Genomic DNA, 13580 nt, shown 5'->3' on the forward strand with positions numbered 1-13580 from the left:
AAAACGTAGCCCAGCAGCCAAAGTCGCCTTCCCACTTACAGCAAGCATCCACACTGCTACCAAGACATCAGGGAAGGAAGGAGGAGCAGCAGCTGCTGTAGTGGGAAGGGGGGACCTCTCCCAGCAGCACAGTGTCCCCCTTGCTGCCACCCCCCAGCAGAACAGCCTGCCTCTGCATGCCAGGGTACACAGCAGGTTGCCCAGGCCACCGGCCGTGTACAAGGCTGGCCTCCAGCCAGCAAGGGCCAGGAGATATTCCCTGCCCCACAGAGACTGTAAGCCTTGGAGAGGGAAGAGACCCCTTTAAGGTTGACAGGGATCCTGCATCTGCCAGACACTTCTAATTTAGATCAAAATGTGAAAGTTGTTTTGTGTTTTGGATCCAGTGCCTAGGGAATGTGGAATGTGGGCCTCTCAATGTGCAGTCAATTAACGACAGAAACGAGAAGGCCCTGATGCACACAATACTGCTGGGCAGCACACAGGGTGGAGAACTGGCACCACCTGTCTGTTCTGGACAGCAGAAGCTACACCCCAGATTTACCTTCTCCTTCCTCTGCATCACATCTGATGTGTTTGGCATATCTGCCAGGCAACAGTCAGGACGTACAGATGCTGTTACCTAAAGACCACTCCAGACACCGTGACTTGGGCCCAAGACCCTGCGAGTCAGATTTCCTGAAATCGGTGGCTATTGCCACACAGTTATGATCCAAGTTTCTAAGAGCCTGTCACATCTGTGGACTAGTTTACAACTTCTGTTTTCTTTTAAACTTTGCTTACACAAATTATTTTAGCACTATGGCAAGATAAATCAGATCCAGCTAAGTTTCCACACGAGTTATGGACCCCTAATGGTCAACAGCCCAGCAAAGTGCCGGAGCAGTCAGACTACACGAGCTACTGAGCAGTCTGAAGAGAGAGGCGGCTGTCACGTTCTCAGTGGTCTGAAATTTGGAAACTGCTGTAAATACTAAGAAAGCAGACTAAGGTGATGGAGAAATACCCTGGTGGTTTCCCTTGTGAATACGGGCAGTGGCATTCTTCCATTGTCTCTGCGTTTGGATACCGTTTACACCACTTGGGACAGTTCGCCAGCCTGCTAGGAGCTGAGGTTGGCTGAGTCACTGCTGTGCCTTGTCATTAGCGTTCCCACAGCCTGCATCTCTGGCGCTGTGTTTGGGAATGCCGAGACACGGCTTTGCTCCAAGGGGACCGGATCATCAGAGCCTGCTGCATCCCTTGTACCCTAAGCGTGCCGCTTTCACCGTGGTCCTGCAGGCACAAGAACTAGACTCTTAGATTTGTTGGTCAGCCCTGGGTTTTCCAGGCTCTGCAGCTGAGGAAGGTGGGATTTCACCATGGTATCCAAAGGAACAGAAGTCTGAGAGCTCCACGAAGAGACATGAAATTAAAAGCAACACGCTTTAATAATGAAATACCGTGACCTCGAGGAAGGCTGAAATCCAAAATTACATATCTCAGCTTATCCTCCAGCAGTTTTACTGCCAAGAAAAATCCTCAGGGTCTCACAGAGTAACCCCCACCTGAACCTCCCTAAAGCACCCACCACGTGTACACAACACGTTACCAAGGCTAACTTTTTCCCATGTCCTAAAGGCACTGAAATGAGCTAGGGACAGTCCTGGTGTGTGAGACCTCCTCAACTCCAGTGCTGGGGCACCCCCAGAGCACGCTGGGTGCCCTTCTGTACCTGTCTGCAAGGCAATGTGTCAAACCCAGGGCTGAGAGAGCCCCTTTGTCCTTGCAGGACCCTCTCACACCAACCTGGAGCTGACCCTCCCTTTTGCAGGCAGATGCAGACATGTGCCAGCTCCGAAATGAAGTCAGGATGCTACAACAGCCTGGCACGGGGCCATGAAACTGTACCCTGCCTCCTGGCTGTGCTTCACTGACGCCTGGGGCTCCTGACGGGGTGTGCACAGGACCTTCTGCATCTAGGTGGCTTCAAGCACAGACAGGGTGAGCTCGCCTTGCCTGCAGCAGGCTACACCAGAGTACTCTTATTAGCCCTGCACTTTGATGGGAGAGCACTGTTCACTTCTGCATTCAGCAAAAATTAAGAGGCTGATCTCAACAAAGGCCACAAAAGGAAGGACAAAACCTGGTGGACTTAGCTGTCTCTGCTGGGGGAGAGAACTCACCTGATCTGGCTCTTCTTGGGGTTGATGTCTGATATAATCGGGTTCTTCTCATACTTGAACGTGATGTTGTAGCTGGCACAAGACTTGTTCTCAAACTGGACGCAGATTCGCACGGCCATGGTGAGCTCCGCAGACGGCATGGTGCAGGTGATGGTGCTGTCATTGCGACTGCGCCGGGAAAGGCAGAGTAAGCTGCAGAAAGCCGTGGCAGACAAAGCAGCCAGAGCCACGCACCGCGGCCCTGAGCACCACCTCAGAAGCGAGGCAGATGGCAGACACAGGCAAGGAGCTTCCAGTCACATGCCCGTTGCCCATTAACTGCATGGCCTACTAACGAGCACTTCTCAGCACATACCACCCCAGCCTGCCAGACTGATCTCCCATACAGCCGAAGGGAAAGGGCAGGCTCCTACTTCTTCCCACTGGTCAGACAGGAACATACAGGAGGAGGGGATTCTTCTGACCAGCAAGCTGTTGTGGGAGCGGGACCCTAGGCGTGCAGGTGCCTTCTGCCTCCAGCAGATATGGGAACAGAGCCCACGTCTGCTTTGCTCCCAGTGTTTTGGTCCTGGTCCCAGACCACCCAAAGGGCCCGGCTGCGTGCTGCGCACGGTGCGTGAGAAGCACTTGGTCTGCTGCTGGTTGCTGCCACCATGTCATGGCAACACCAGCAGAGTCACTTTGCCAAAGAACCTCCCCCCACCCTGTGTCAGACACCCACGCCACAGCTCTGCCTCGCCGCTCCGGCGGCACTGGGCTGATGGGGTGCTGGGAAGGGCAGGCAGCAGCCAAACAGGCGGATGGGGATGCTATGCAGGCTCCCAGGCATAGCGGCAGCGTGTGCTGGTGCCCCCCACCAAAACCCCAGCTCTTCCTGATCTCCTAGGGGACAGTATCCCCTGCCTAATGCTTTGGCTCTTGTCCCTAGTTCAGCGCGAGCCCCCAAACTCAGTCCCACCTGAGGTCAGTGCACTGCTTGGAGGTATTGACGAGGACACGGAGCTCAGAGCCAACGTCCAGCCTGCTGCCTCTGATGGTCACTCTGGTTCCTCCTGCCTTTGGGCCATTCACAGGAGCTATGGATTGCACCACAGGAAGCTAAAAACAAAGGGGAAATCTGTTTTCTAGCCTGGTAATTCCACAGTTGGATACTCCACGTTGCACATGGAAATTGCCTCAGTAAATTTAAATATCTGGTATTGTGAGGCTCTGAAACAGCAGCATAGCAAAAGCTTTCACTGGCAAGGTTTCAGAACAAGGGGAGAGGTACAACCACTGAGGAGTAAGTTCATATAAAACCTCTGTGACTCTGCAATCTCTATATACAGTAGATGAGACATGAGTCCAAATGGGAATCCAGGGTCCCACCAGTCCCTTCATATCCAAGGGAGGGTCCAGAGCTAGCAACAGCTCAGGGTTGGTCAACAACAGGAAATTTCTCATTCATTCCAGCTCCCACCATCCCTGCCATTCCAGACCCATCCTCCTGAATGTGAAGATAATGCTAAAGCTCTGCTGGATGATGGCCTTGAGATCTGTGAAAAGAGCCACCTGGGTCTAGATAAATGAATATCAAACTCCTTAAAGGAAGCTTCAAATCTGAAACTCTTGAGGTGACAGGATCCAAGGGAGAAGTTACCTTGCCCCTCGCCATTTTCAGCAGAAATCAGCATGTATGTTATCTGCATTTGCAGGCCCTGGAAATCTTCCTGAGATTCATGAGCTTGAGGCTTTGATAACTAATGCAGCGCTGAACCCTCATGTCTGCTACACAGAGTGCCCCAGGAGAGTCTGTTGGGCAACTTCCCTGCTCTGGTTTGAACAGGACACCAAGGGCAGAGCAAATAATTATTTCAAGATGCTTTCGTAAGGCACTTGGTAATTCCCCATATCAAACCCCACAAACCCTGGAGGCACGAGACCTGCTGGGCTGTGGAGTGTGGCTGAAGCCTGCTTGCTGCTGCAGCCCGTCCTTCGCCGCAGCTGCAGTGCCAAACCCCACCAGGGCAGGCTGAGGAACACGGGCTAAGCTGCTTTGTACTGCCTGGTGCCAGCGTCCTTCCCACTCCATCCCAGCCACACAAACATGCTTATCAATGCCTATCCTTGCCCTGGTCCTACACCCAGAACTACTTTACTCCTCTACAGCCATTTCCTCTGTTGTTTCTGATCATTACCCATTTCCACAGGATTAATTTTGTTAATTTGTATTTCTCTGAGTGTCTGCAGGCAGCTGTCTCCTGCCCTTGGCCCCTAACATATGCATCGAAATGTGCAGTTACAACAGCAGAGAGGATTATTCACGTTCCCCAAAGCCCTCCAGCTCTTCCCCTCAGCAAGAGCCAGTGGCTGCTGCTCTCGGTGCAATGCCAGCACCAATTGCCTCCACTGCAACTTTTGCAAATTCAGCTCATCTGTAGCCTGCTATAATGTCCTGGAAAAGCCTCTCGATCACGTTTCTCCCTCCACCTCAGCAAAATTACAGCTGAATCCTGTCTCTTCTAGGTAAGTCTAACAGGGACTTTGAAAGATGTAGCATACAAACAGTATTTGGGATTTTACAAAGGACCTTCTTTGGAAGGGCGGATCTAAAGGGCTTTTAAAGTTTTTCAGGTAAACTGCTATCATCAGTGCTCAAGCACAGGTCGCACCGAGACCAGCCTTGCATGGTGTACTCTACTCCATCTTCATGCCATCATCTGTGAGAGAATCAAGAAAACTAAAGACCATTGCTTAGTTTGCAAATGGTGCAGAAGCCACTGTCAGTGTGGAACACACCACCAGCTACACATCTTGCACCTTCACTCCCTGACACACGTATGCACAAAGCAGAGCACTCTCTCATCTCTTCCCCAAGCCTGGCTGAGATAAACAGCCACAAGACAGCTTTCTGCCGCATCGCTTGAGTGGAAAACAGCTCCTCTCTGCCTCCTGGGAGGATAGCCTTCTCCCTAAGCCTGCCCAGGAGCTGCCAGCACAGAGCTGTCATGGACCCAGTCTGAGCTCAGCAACTGGCTTTTGCTCCTCTGGCTTTGTTTAGCACTGGTGCTTTTACAGGTGTTTCCTGACAGGGCTTTTCCTTGCACGCTGAAGGCCAACAAAGAAGCCACCCAGCCCTTTCCCACTCTTCGGGCCCTTGTCAATGCCAACCAGACCACCAGCCCAGCAGTGAGCCAGCGTACACATCCTGATGGCAACTTGCCAGAAATCCCAAACCCAGCGCCTGTTACTGGGTCGTACCCCTGCGGTACCCTGCCCCACTCTGGACTGCTGGATCTCTAAGATGTTTTGGGTGTGCACATGGGTGCCTGGAAACAATGGAGATGGGTCCCACAGCAAGCATCCTCCTGGGAACTACCGCTGAGCCAAGCCTGGCAGCCCTCGCCGCACCATTGCCCTCCATGTGCGCTGCCAGACCTGGCTCTGCTACAGGGCGCCGGGATGTGCCAAGCCCGTGCTGGCTGCACCCTGTGTAAACCTCCCTGAACTAAATGCCTAACATGCGAGTGGGGATGGGGTGGTGGACTGCACCCCACGATCCTGCCCTAAATTCCTCACAATGGCTACCAGGAATCAAATATTGTTTCCGAGGGCTCAAGTCTTTCAAGCCACTAGACTGCAGCACAGTCTATTCTCCAGCTAAAGCAACAGCAGAAGCACAAAGGCTCGGAGTAAACAGCATACCCTTGGCACCCAGCCTGTTGTGCTTGCCCTGGACACATGGGGCTGCCTGTGAATAGCGTCTAGCCAGAGACAAGGGTGCTTGTAGGAAAGAGAAGAAATGCATGGGTTCGTTTCAGGTTTACAGAGATGAAAGTTATCTTTATGAGATGGTACAGTATAAAGCTATAAAGGGCTTTTCTTTGTATAATGACACAGGGTTAGCTCAAGTCTAATCCCTACACATTATTCTCATGCAAAAAATGAGACTATCTGCAGCAGAAAATACCCATTCTAAATAATGTGAGTGTGTGGTATGTAACTTACTTAGCACAAAGAGACATTGCAAGCCTCAAAAAAATCTCACAGGTTCTAATGGCACGTTAGCAACAGAGGAGGAAGAAAAACTAGCTCCTTTTTATAGCAGGAGAGGCAGCGATACAGCCAGGACGAGTGATGAACCACTGCAGGAGCTGAGACGGGAGCAAGGCTGTGCCCGACGAGAACCTGGCTGGCATCCTGCCCCTTATGCTCAAACCCGGGTTTGCCAGCCCTCACTCAGGAAACCACAGGTGAGGAGACACATCAGCTGCTCCTCAAGGACCCCAACACGCTCGGTCATACATCGTCTTTCTAAGGCAGCTGGGAGTGCAGGGACTGCAGGTGTCACCAATGGAACGCCCAGCAAGCAGCTACTCACCACGTAGGCGTACCGCTCCCTGGACTTCCCTTCCCGGCTCACGTTAACCGTCACCACATCTGAAAATGCCTCCTGCGCCTCTCCAGTCTGGCACACAATCCTGCGGATGGGAAAGAGGAGGTTGGCAGCAGGAGCTGGGGGTGGAGGGGCTGCTCCACCAGAGCAGAGGGGCAGAGACCATGGCCTCCTCCTCCTCCTCTTCCTCTGTGCCCTGCCTGGCACCTGCTGTGCGCGGGCACCCGCTGCCCCGTGCATGGCTGAGGGCACCCGTGTCCCACCTGGGTGCGGTGCCAGGCAGCCTGAAGCTGGCAGGCAGGAACGGGGCAAGTGATGGGGACAGGGAGGGACAGGATGGGGACAGAGACTTCCCCTGCCCGGCTCCTCCGACACTCACGCCTCAGAGACGACGTATCTGTTGGGCAGCGGGGCGCACTGCACGCTGCCTATCCTGACGGCATCGAGGACATCGCTGAAGCGGCGGCCCAGGTTCCTCCCACGGATGGTCAGCAGGGTGCCCCCCTCCAGTGGTCCACGCAGAGGCTCAATCTGTGGCACCGAGGGAAAGGTTGGAGGGCGACCACCAGGAAGCTTCTTGCCTTCCATCCCTGAGCCTGCGTCTATGTCCCGCTTGGCCCCCCATGAAGAAAACAGAATTGCTCCTTGTGCTCCTGCTCCCCCCACAGCGTGCCCGCCGCCACGCTCCCCTTGCTGCAGCTTCGCAAACAAGAAGACATCACACTTCTGTGCTGGGTTTGGTCACAGATTACTCCAGCTGAAAACACATCTGGGGTGAACCATCACTCCTTCCGCACCACAGATTTGAATGGCATTGGGGTAGGGACAAGCCCAGAGGAGGGATGCTAGTGTACTGGGAGGAGAGAGTCCTGCCACCACATTTTCAAGCTGTCCTGAACACAGCAGGACCCTTCATGACAAAAACGAGACAGGAAGTGTCCTGATGCGTGGAGCGTGGCCAAGACACGCACAGGATGAGTCCAGCCCCGTGGGACAAGGCTGCTCCCCACCCATCTCCCATGCCACTGGTTCTTCACCTGGCAGCTGCTGACCCCACCACTGTAAGGGGACGAGGTGCTGGGCGTGATGCCATTCCACCACGCGAGGGGCTTCCCCAGACAGGGCAACTGCATCATTCACCTGGTGAGAAAACTCCTCCAATTCAGAAACGGCTCTCTGCCCTTTGCCGAGGCAATGGCACGCAAAGCCAGCACAATGTGCCTACTGGCACCAGCTGGCCAGGGCTGGCCAGGACCCAGCACCCACTTTCACCTGCTGTTGCCCCTCCCCCGCCGGAGGGCTCTGTGCAGGCTTGTCTGCTTGCATGACTCCAGAGGATTTGGATTTACCAGCTACTATTTGCGAAGGAAATAGCGACAGAGCCCTGTGACGCTCTGCAACCTGAACTGTAGTTTCCTTCCATTATTTTCTGGCGAGGTGCTGATAACACTTGACGTGTGCTGGGGAAGGACAGGCTCGGGGGGAGCTCCCCTCTGCCACAGTGACGAGAGGGAAGAGGCAGGCGATGGGGATCCTGCAGTCCCTTCATGCAGTTACAGCACCCAAATTTCAAGCAGCTATCGCTACATGCCTCCCTAAGTACAGAAATCCCACATCCTTGCTGGTTTTGATGTTGACATCAGCTGTTTTGCCTCTCTAGCTTCTCCTTTCCTAGGGAGCTCATTTTAAGGTTTGTTCTATATACTTTCTTTGCTACTTGTCAGGGACGCACACCTCTAGACAGAACCCCAGATCCAAATACCCCCAACAAACATTCATTCAACTACAATTTAAATAAATCTCATTTCAAAATGCGTAAATGCCAAAAGGTCCCTCTGCCACAATTAATCTCAGCAGAACTGCAGAGCACATGTGCCTGGAGATAGGGCTCACATTCACATTTCAGCTATGCTCCATTAAACGCTATTCCTGATAAGAATCCTTCAGCCGACCCTGCAAATCTTTCTCGCTTTTACCAATCCCAGGAACTCTGGGACATTTTGATCGTGCTGCTGTTGTTTTTCCAACTAACATGATGAAGACTGAATCTTGTCACCAGCAAAATGTCCTTGGCATCAGGTGACTCAACACCACAGAAACCCAGTGAATAATTCAGTGCTGGTCTTGACCCTGTCCTATGCCAGGGGCAAAGCATGGTTCCTCCTTTGCCCCCAGCTGGGGAGAAGGCAGCGGCTTTTGGCCCTCTGCTCCCTGCCACACCATGCGTGCCCTCCACGTTGCATTTGGGTCTTACCTTCTTAATCTCTGGTGCTGGGCAGACATCCGAGACCTGTGGGGGCTCACTGTGCAGCCTGCAGCTGGAGCTGCTCTCACTCCAGATGCAGCGGTGCCCCAGGTCCTCCCTCCCCAGGCACTGAGAACAGTCAGCACTCCCAGTCGCACAGTTGTACACCTCCACTAAACCACCAGAGACAACAGAAAATGTGAGCTCCTGGGCCTGAGACTTTCACAGCTTTGCTTAGCGTGAGGTAAACAGCCCCCACCACCCCCCACCACCCCCTCCCCGGCTATATTAATCCAAGGAACATCTGAAATCCAGTGGATGAGCAGAGCATCTTGCACATACAGCAAAATAAGGGAGCGCTTGGCTGCCATCCCAAAGATTTCCCAGAAGGACTAGGTGCTTGTTCTCACTGCAATGTAATTTAGCACTTTCTTTTCCTTTTTCTTCCCCTCTAAACACAAACAACACTCAAACTCGGAACCTTTTGTCGATTTATGCTACATGTTTCCAACTCTCAGCATCCACACGGGAAGCTGCTTGGCAAAGCTGGCTCCATCCTGTTAGCAAAGCAATCACATTGCCTCCACACACTGACAAAAATCGGATGGTTACAGTGCTTTGTACAGTGTTTACAGTTCCTTTCCTTCCCCCGGGTGACCACAGGCCCCTTTCGTTGACTTTTCCCTTCAGATCTGCTCAGCTCAGCTTCCACATCTTTCTCCTACACCGCTTTCACCTCTTCATTAGCTGGTGCCCTAGGTTACATTTCCTCTCCAGCCTAAAGACTCCTGCTGCTAGAGTGTGGGTATCCGCTGAGATAAACAGCCAGAAACACTCAGGAAACATTGCTTTCACACCCTTTTCCCCAGAGGAGACTGCAGGAGAACATAAAACAAAGAAACAGTCACATTTTGCACTTCTGTTCATGGAACGATCTCATGGTGCTTCATAAGCAACTAATGAATCCCCCAGCCTTCAGCAGTCTGCCTGTGCCTGTGCTAAGGAAACATCATCAGCATGGGGTGGGAGGGGGGGGGGGGGGGGGCAGTCCCCCATTATCCACCAAAAAATGAGCTTACTTTACCTCGTGTTGAGTCCACCCAGTGAGTTACACTGGTTGGTTTTCCACTCAACAGCAAAGAGCTGGGATTTTTTTCAGCAGACTACCAAAATGCAGTTTACAATAAAAGCTAATAAACATGGAAATAATGAACACTAATAACAGCAATTCCATTAAAGACAGTATAAAAGATGCACAGATTTATAATTGGCCAGGCAGATCTCTCTCTCTGCTTGCAAGTCAGCCTCTCCAATTTAACTTGCACCGATCTGATCAAGGCGAGGAGGAGCCAGAGCAGTCTAAGGGTCCCGCGGGAACTCCAAATATTCTGGCAAATTCAGATCGACGCACACAGTCTGTGTAAGCGAGATCCTCCACGCAGGAGGAGGGGGCATTCCACCACGGTCTTTCCGCTGTCATTCCTGCTCCCAGCACCACCCACGCTGAGAACTAAGAGCCTTCTCTTGCACATCAAAATAGTCTGAGCTCAGACCTCCCACCCCTCTCCTCCGGGTCACCTCTGTATCTCACAAATATCGATGCTCTCTTCTTTCTGCAAGGGAGTCATGCCTCATGCCTACCCGTGCTGGTGTTTCAAAGGTTATTTCACCAATATGGAATGCTTTGCAAGATAAGCCTCCTTTATACACTGGGATTTACTGTGGGGAAACCTTTTTATCCTGGGTCTGATAGTGTTAATGTTTCTCTGCCTCCAAAGAAAAATATCACTTCAGGCATCCAGTTCTCATTTGTATCTAGGGTGAATCAGTTCCTTCCATTCCTTCTACTACAACTGCTGACCCTACCGAGAGGGAGGAGAGCCCAGACCTGCTGACCCCTGCGAGGGCACATGGCCGGGTGCAACCATGGAGCTCCGGCCAGGCAGGGAGAGGCGGCTGCTGTGCAAACACCGGCTCTCTTGGCTGACTGCTTGGGCTTGTCCTATCTAAATGCCTTGTCTGAGTGCACTCCTAATCTGACTCTTTGCCTGCCTGCCTTAGTCTGCTGATGTAGCAAGGGCTTTTTTTGGGAATCCGAGCATTCTTCCCAGAGACAGAGAGCAGGCCAAGGGTGAAATGTGTTTACACATTTTATTCCTTCTCAGCACAGGAGAAAGAAAAAAAGAAAGGACTCAATGTTTACAGCATGCTGAACCTTGATGCCACACTCCTGTAAGAGGGCAGGGCAGAGCCCACCCCCATCCCTTATCTCCCCCCACCCACCCACCCCCACCCGAGGAATGCCCCACATCTCTGCAGTGACCCAGAGCACTGCCATGCCCCGTCCCGGGGCAGGCAAGACCTCAGCCGCTGCCTGTGCTCAAGGACAGAGCTTGCCTTTCCCTGAGTCTAAGGGGATGGATGTTTGCAGGCACCCGCCTGGTCCCTGGGCACATGTTCACACGGCTGCCACTCCGTGGAAACACGGTTTTTGCGTGTGCCCAAGGGAAGGAACCAAGCTGTGCCCGCCTGAGCCATGGTGTCTCTCCTGAACCCATAAACTTTGCCAGCATTTGAGAGTCATTCAAGCTGACCAGATGAGAGCAGAATAAAAATATTTTCAACTCAGACCTGTCATCATCTCTGGGCTGTCGATAAATCTGTCTGGTCTGTCCTTCAGCTGAAGGTTCACTGGGAAGAGATGGCTTTTTTCTGATGTGTGGAGCTGCACACAAAAAACAAATAAACAAAAGCTTAGGAAATGTAGTAAAATACAAGGTTCCATACACAGACTTACATGGATTAACATTCCTCGTGAGACTTCTCTGACCACTGCTTCTCAGTACAGGAGGGTCTCATCTTTAGCAGAGAGAAGAGAGGGAAGGCTCATTTTTTGTTTTAATTATTTTGCTGAGGTCCCGACGAAGGGCACTGGGGCATGGCGCACACCGCAGCAAGAGCAGAACCCTGGCTTGCTGCTATTTTTAGAGGAAGTGGACAGGAAAACTAACAGACTGGCCAGTCTGCACATTTTCAGTGCCGGGCTACAATACAGTTTTGCAGGTGACGTGATGGGAAAGTGCTCCTCTCCAGCTTCTACTCACAGTATTCCCATCGGTGGAAACCCAAACGTTTGCTGCATTTCAGAGGTGCAGTTTGCCCCCACCGCTCTTCAGCGAGCGCCTGAGCATTTTCTCAGGCCAGTTCCTAGTTCAGCATAAAAGCTACAGAAATAGCAACACTGAAAGGTAGCCAAATTTTTTGCCTGAACTGAACTCTTCCCATTTAGAAAGGTAAACAAGCAGCTCCTTCCCACACTCCAGCGGACCCCAGTGGAGCAGGGGCTGGAGCCACTGCAGACACCCACGGAGCAGACACCGCAGTATGAGCAACTCGTGAACGCCCTACCAGCACAGGCAAAAAGCTTCTTGCTGGAGGGGAGAACCCAGTTTGCACTTTTTTCAGCTGGAAGTGGGAGGCAGGCAGGAGAGGGGGCAGCATCCCAGCTGCTGGGTGGGAGGTTGGGAGCAAGACCCTCTCACCCTCGGACCTGCACCATGCTGCAGGGGGAGCAGGGGCTGGCAGCCTTACCCCCTGACTCACCAGCACGTGTACGCACTCCACAGCGGAGGAGTTCACCCACCGGGCTTCAAACGTCCTGTCTGTCCCAAAATGGCACTCCAGAGCTGTCTCCTGGGAGAGGGAAGACAAGCGTAGGATGGCTGCAACAACCGTTTCTGCAGTTCTCTAGCTCAGTCAGCTGATATGGCAGGCACCAGTGTCTCACCTTCTTTCTGCCATCAGCACCTGACTGCATTCAAGCCAAACAGGAGATCAGAACTCAACACTGTAAATGGGACTGTGGTCTGTGCCTCATTAACCCTGCTCTGCCACACACCTACACATAAAACTGCTGCGGGCTGAGCATCGCATGTGGAGCCAAGCCCTGTCCCTGTCTCGCCCAACATGCTGCTGTGAAGTGTGACGACCAGGCATGGGGCAGCCACCTGCAGTCGGGAACATGGTGCATGCACAGACCAGGAGACGTGCCTGACCCACGGCACGCACAGACCAGGAGATGTGCCTGGCTCGGCTATGCTCTTGTAGCCCCTACCAGCAGGGTACCTGGCTTCCTCGGGACCGGGGGCGTTTTGCAGCTCATGCTGCAATGCAGACCAAGAGCAAATGTGGTCCGAAGCTGCCTCACCCAAATCAGACCAAACCAGTCCATGAACCGAGCTCAAAGCCACCTTTCTCCTCCTCCCAACAACTGCAGAGAGCAAATCTAATTCAAATGAGGACCCAGCCAGGAGTACGTTCAAAGGCAGGTCTTCTGTGCTGCTTTCCTGATAACAGAAGCATGATATCCTGCCCCGAGTTACTGCTGTGCCCCCATCCTGCAGGAAAAACTCCTATCTCCAAGCAGGTTGATGCTCCACCACTACTGAGGTCTAACTATCCTTTGAAAACTGACAGATCTGATAAAAGACATGAAAGAAAGCACCAGACTCCTGGCAGGCAGCTGCTGGCTCAGTGAACACACACGTGGCTGTGAGGGGAAAACTGGAATTTCCTCCAGTGCATCACCTGCACCCAGGCAGCTTCTGTTCTGTGGGCTGGCCCATGCCCCTCAACCCTCGCCCCATGCCCGGGCAGTGCCCCGCAGCAGCGAAGGTGTCGGGGCACGCAGCGGCTCTGATGCCCCGAGCTCTGGCAGCAGGGGAAGGAACCCTGCCTGGTGCCCTGGGACAGCTTGCGGGTGGCAGCGGGAGGAAGCCGGACTGCCGGAGCCCCC

The 13580-nt window shown here is 53.0% G+C and overlaps 1 protein-coding gene across 1 annotated transcript in view; it reads right to left on the reverse strand.

Annotated features, from left to right (window-relative positions):
• Nucleotides 1-13580, reverse strand: part of PLXND1 (plexin D1) — an 83826-nt gene that overhangs the window by 33947 nt on the left and 36299 nt on the right. Inside the window, exons 10-16 of the mRNA XM_055707346.1 lie at nt 12389-12478; nt 11417-11510; nt 8795-8958; nt 6920-7071; nt 6526-6625; nt 3124-3263; nt 2166-2333 (exon numbers count right to left, since the gene is read on the reverse strand). Coding sequence (XP_055563321.1) covers nt 2166-2333; nt 3124-3263; nt 6526-6625; nt 6920-7071; nt 8795-8958; nt 11417-11510; nt 12389-12478 — 908 coding nt within the window. The remainder of the gene's footprint in view (nt 1-2165; nt 2334-3123; nt 3264-6525; nt 6626-6919; nt 7072-8794; nt 8959-11416; nt 11511-12388; nt 12479-13580) is intronic.

The sequence above is a fragment of the Falco cherrug genome, chromosome 4 (genome assembly GCF_023634085.1).
Source record: "Falco cherrug isolate bFalChe1 chromosome 4, bFalChe1.pri, whole genome shotgun sequence".
Taxonomy (NCBI): domain Eukaryota; kingdom Metazoa; phylum Chordata; class Aves; order Falconiformes; family Falconidae; genus Falco; species Falco cherrug.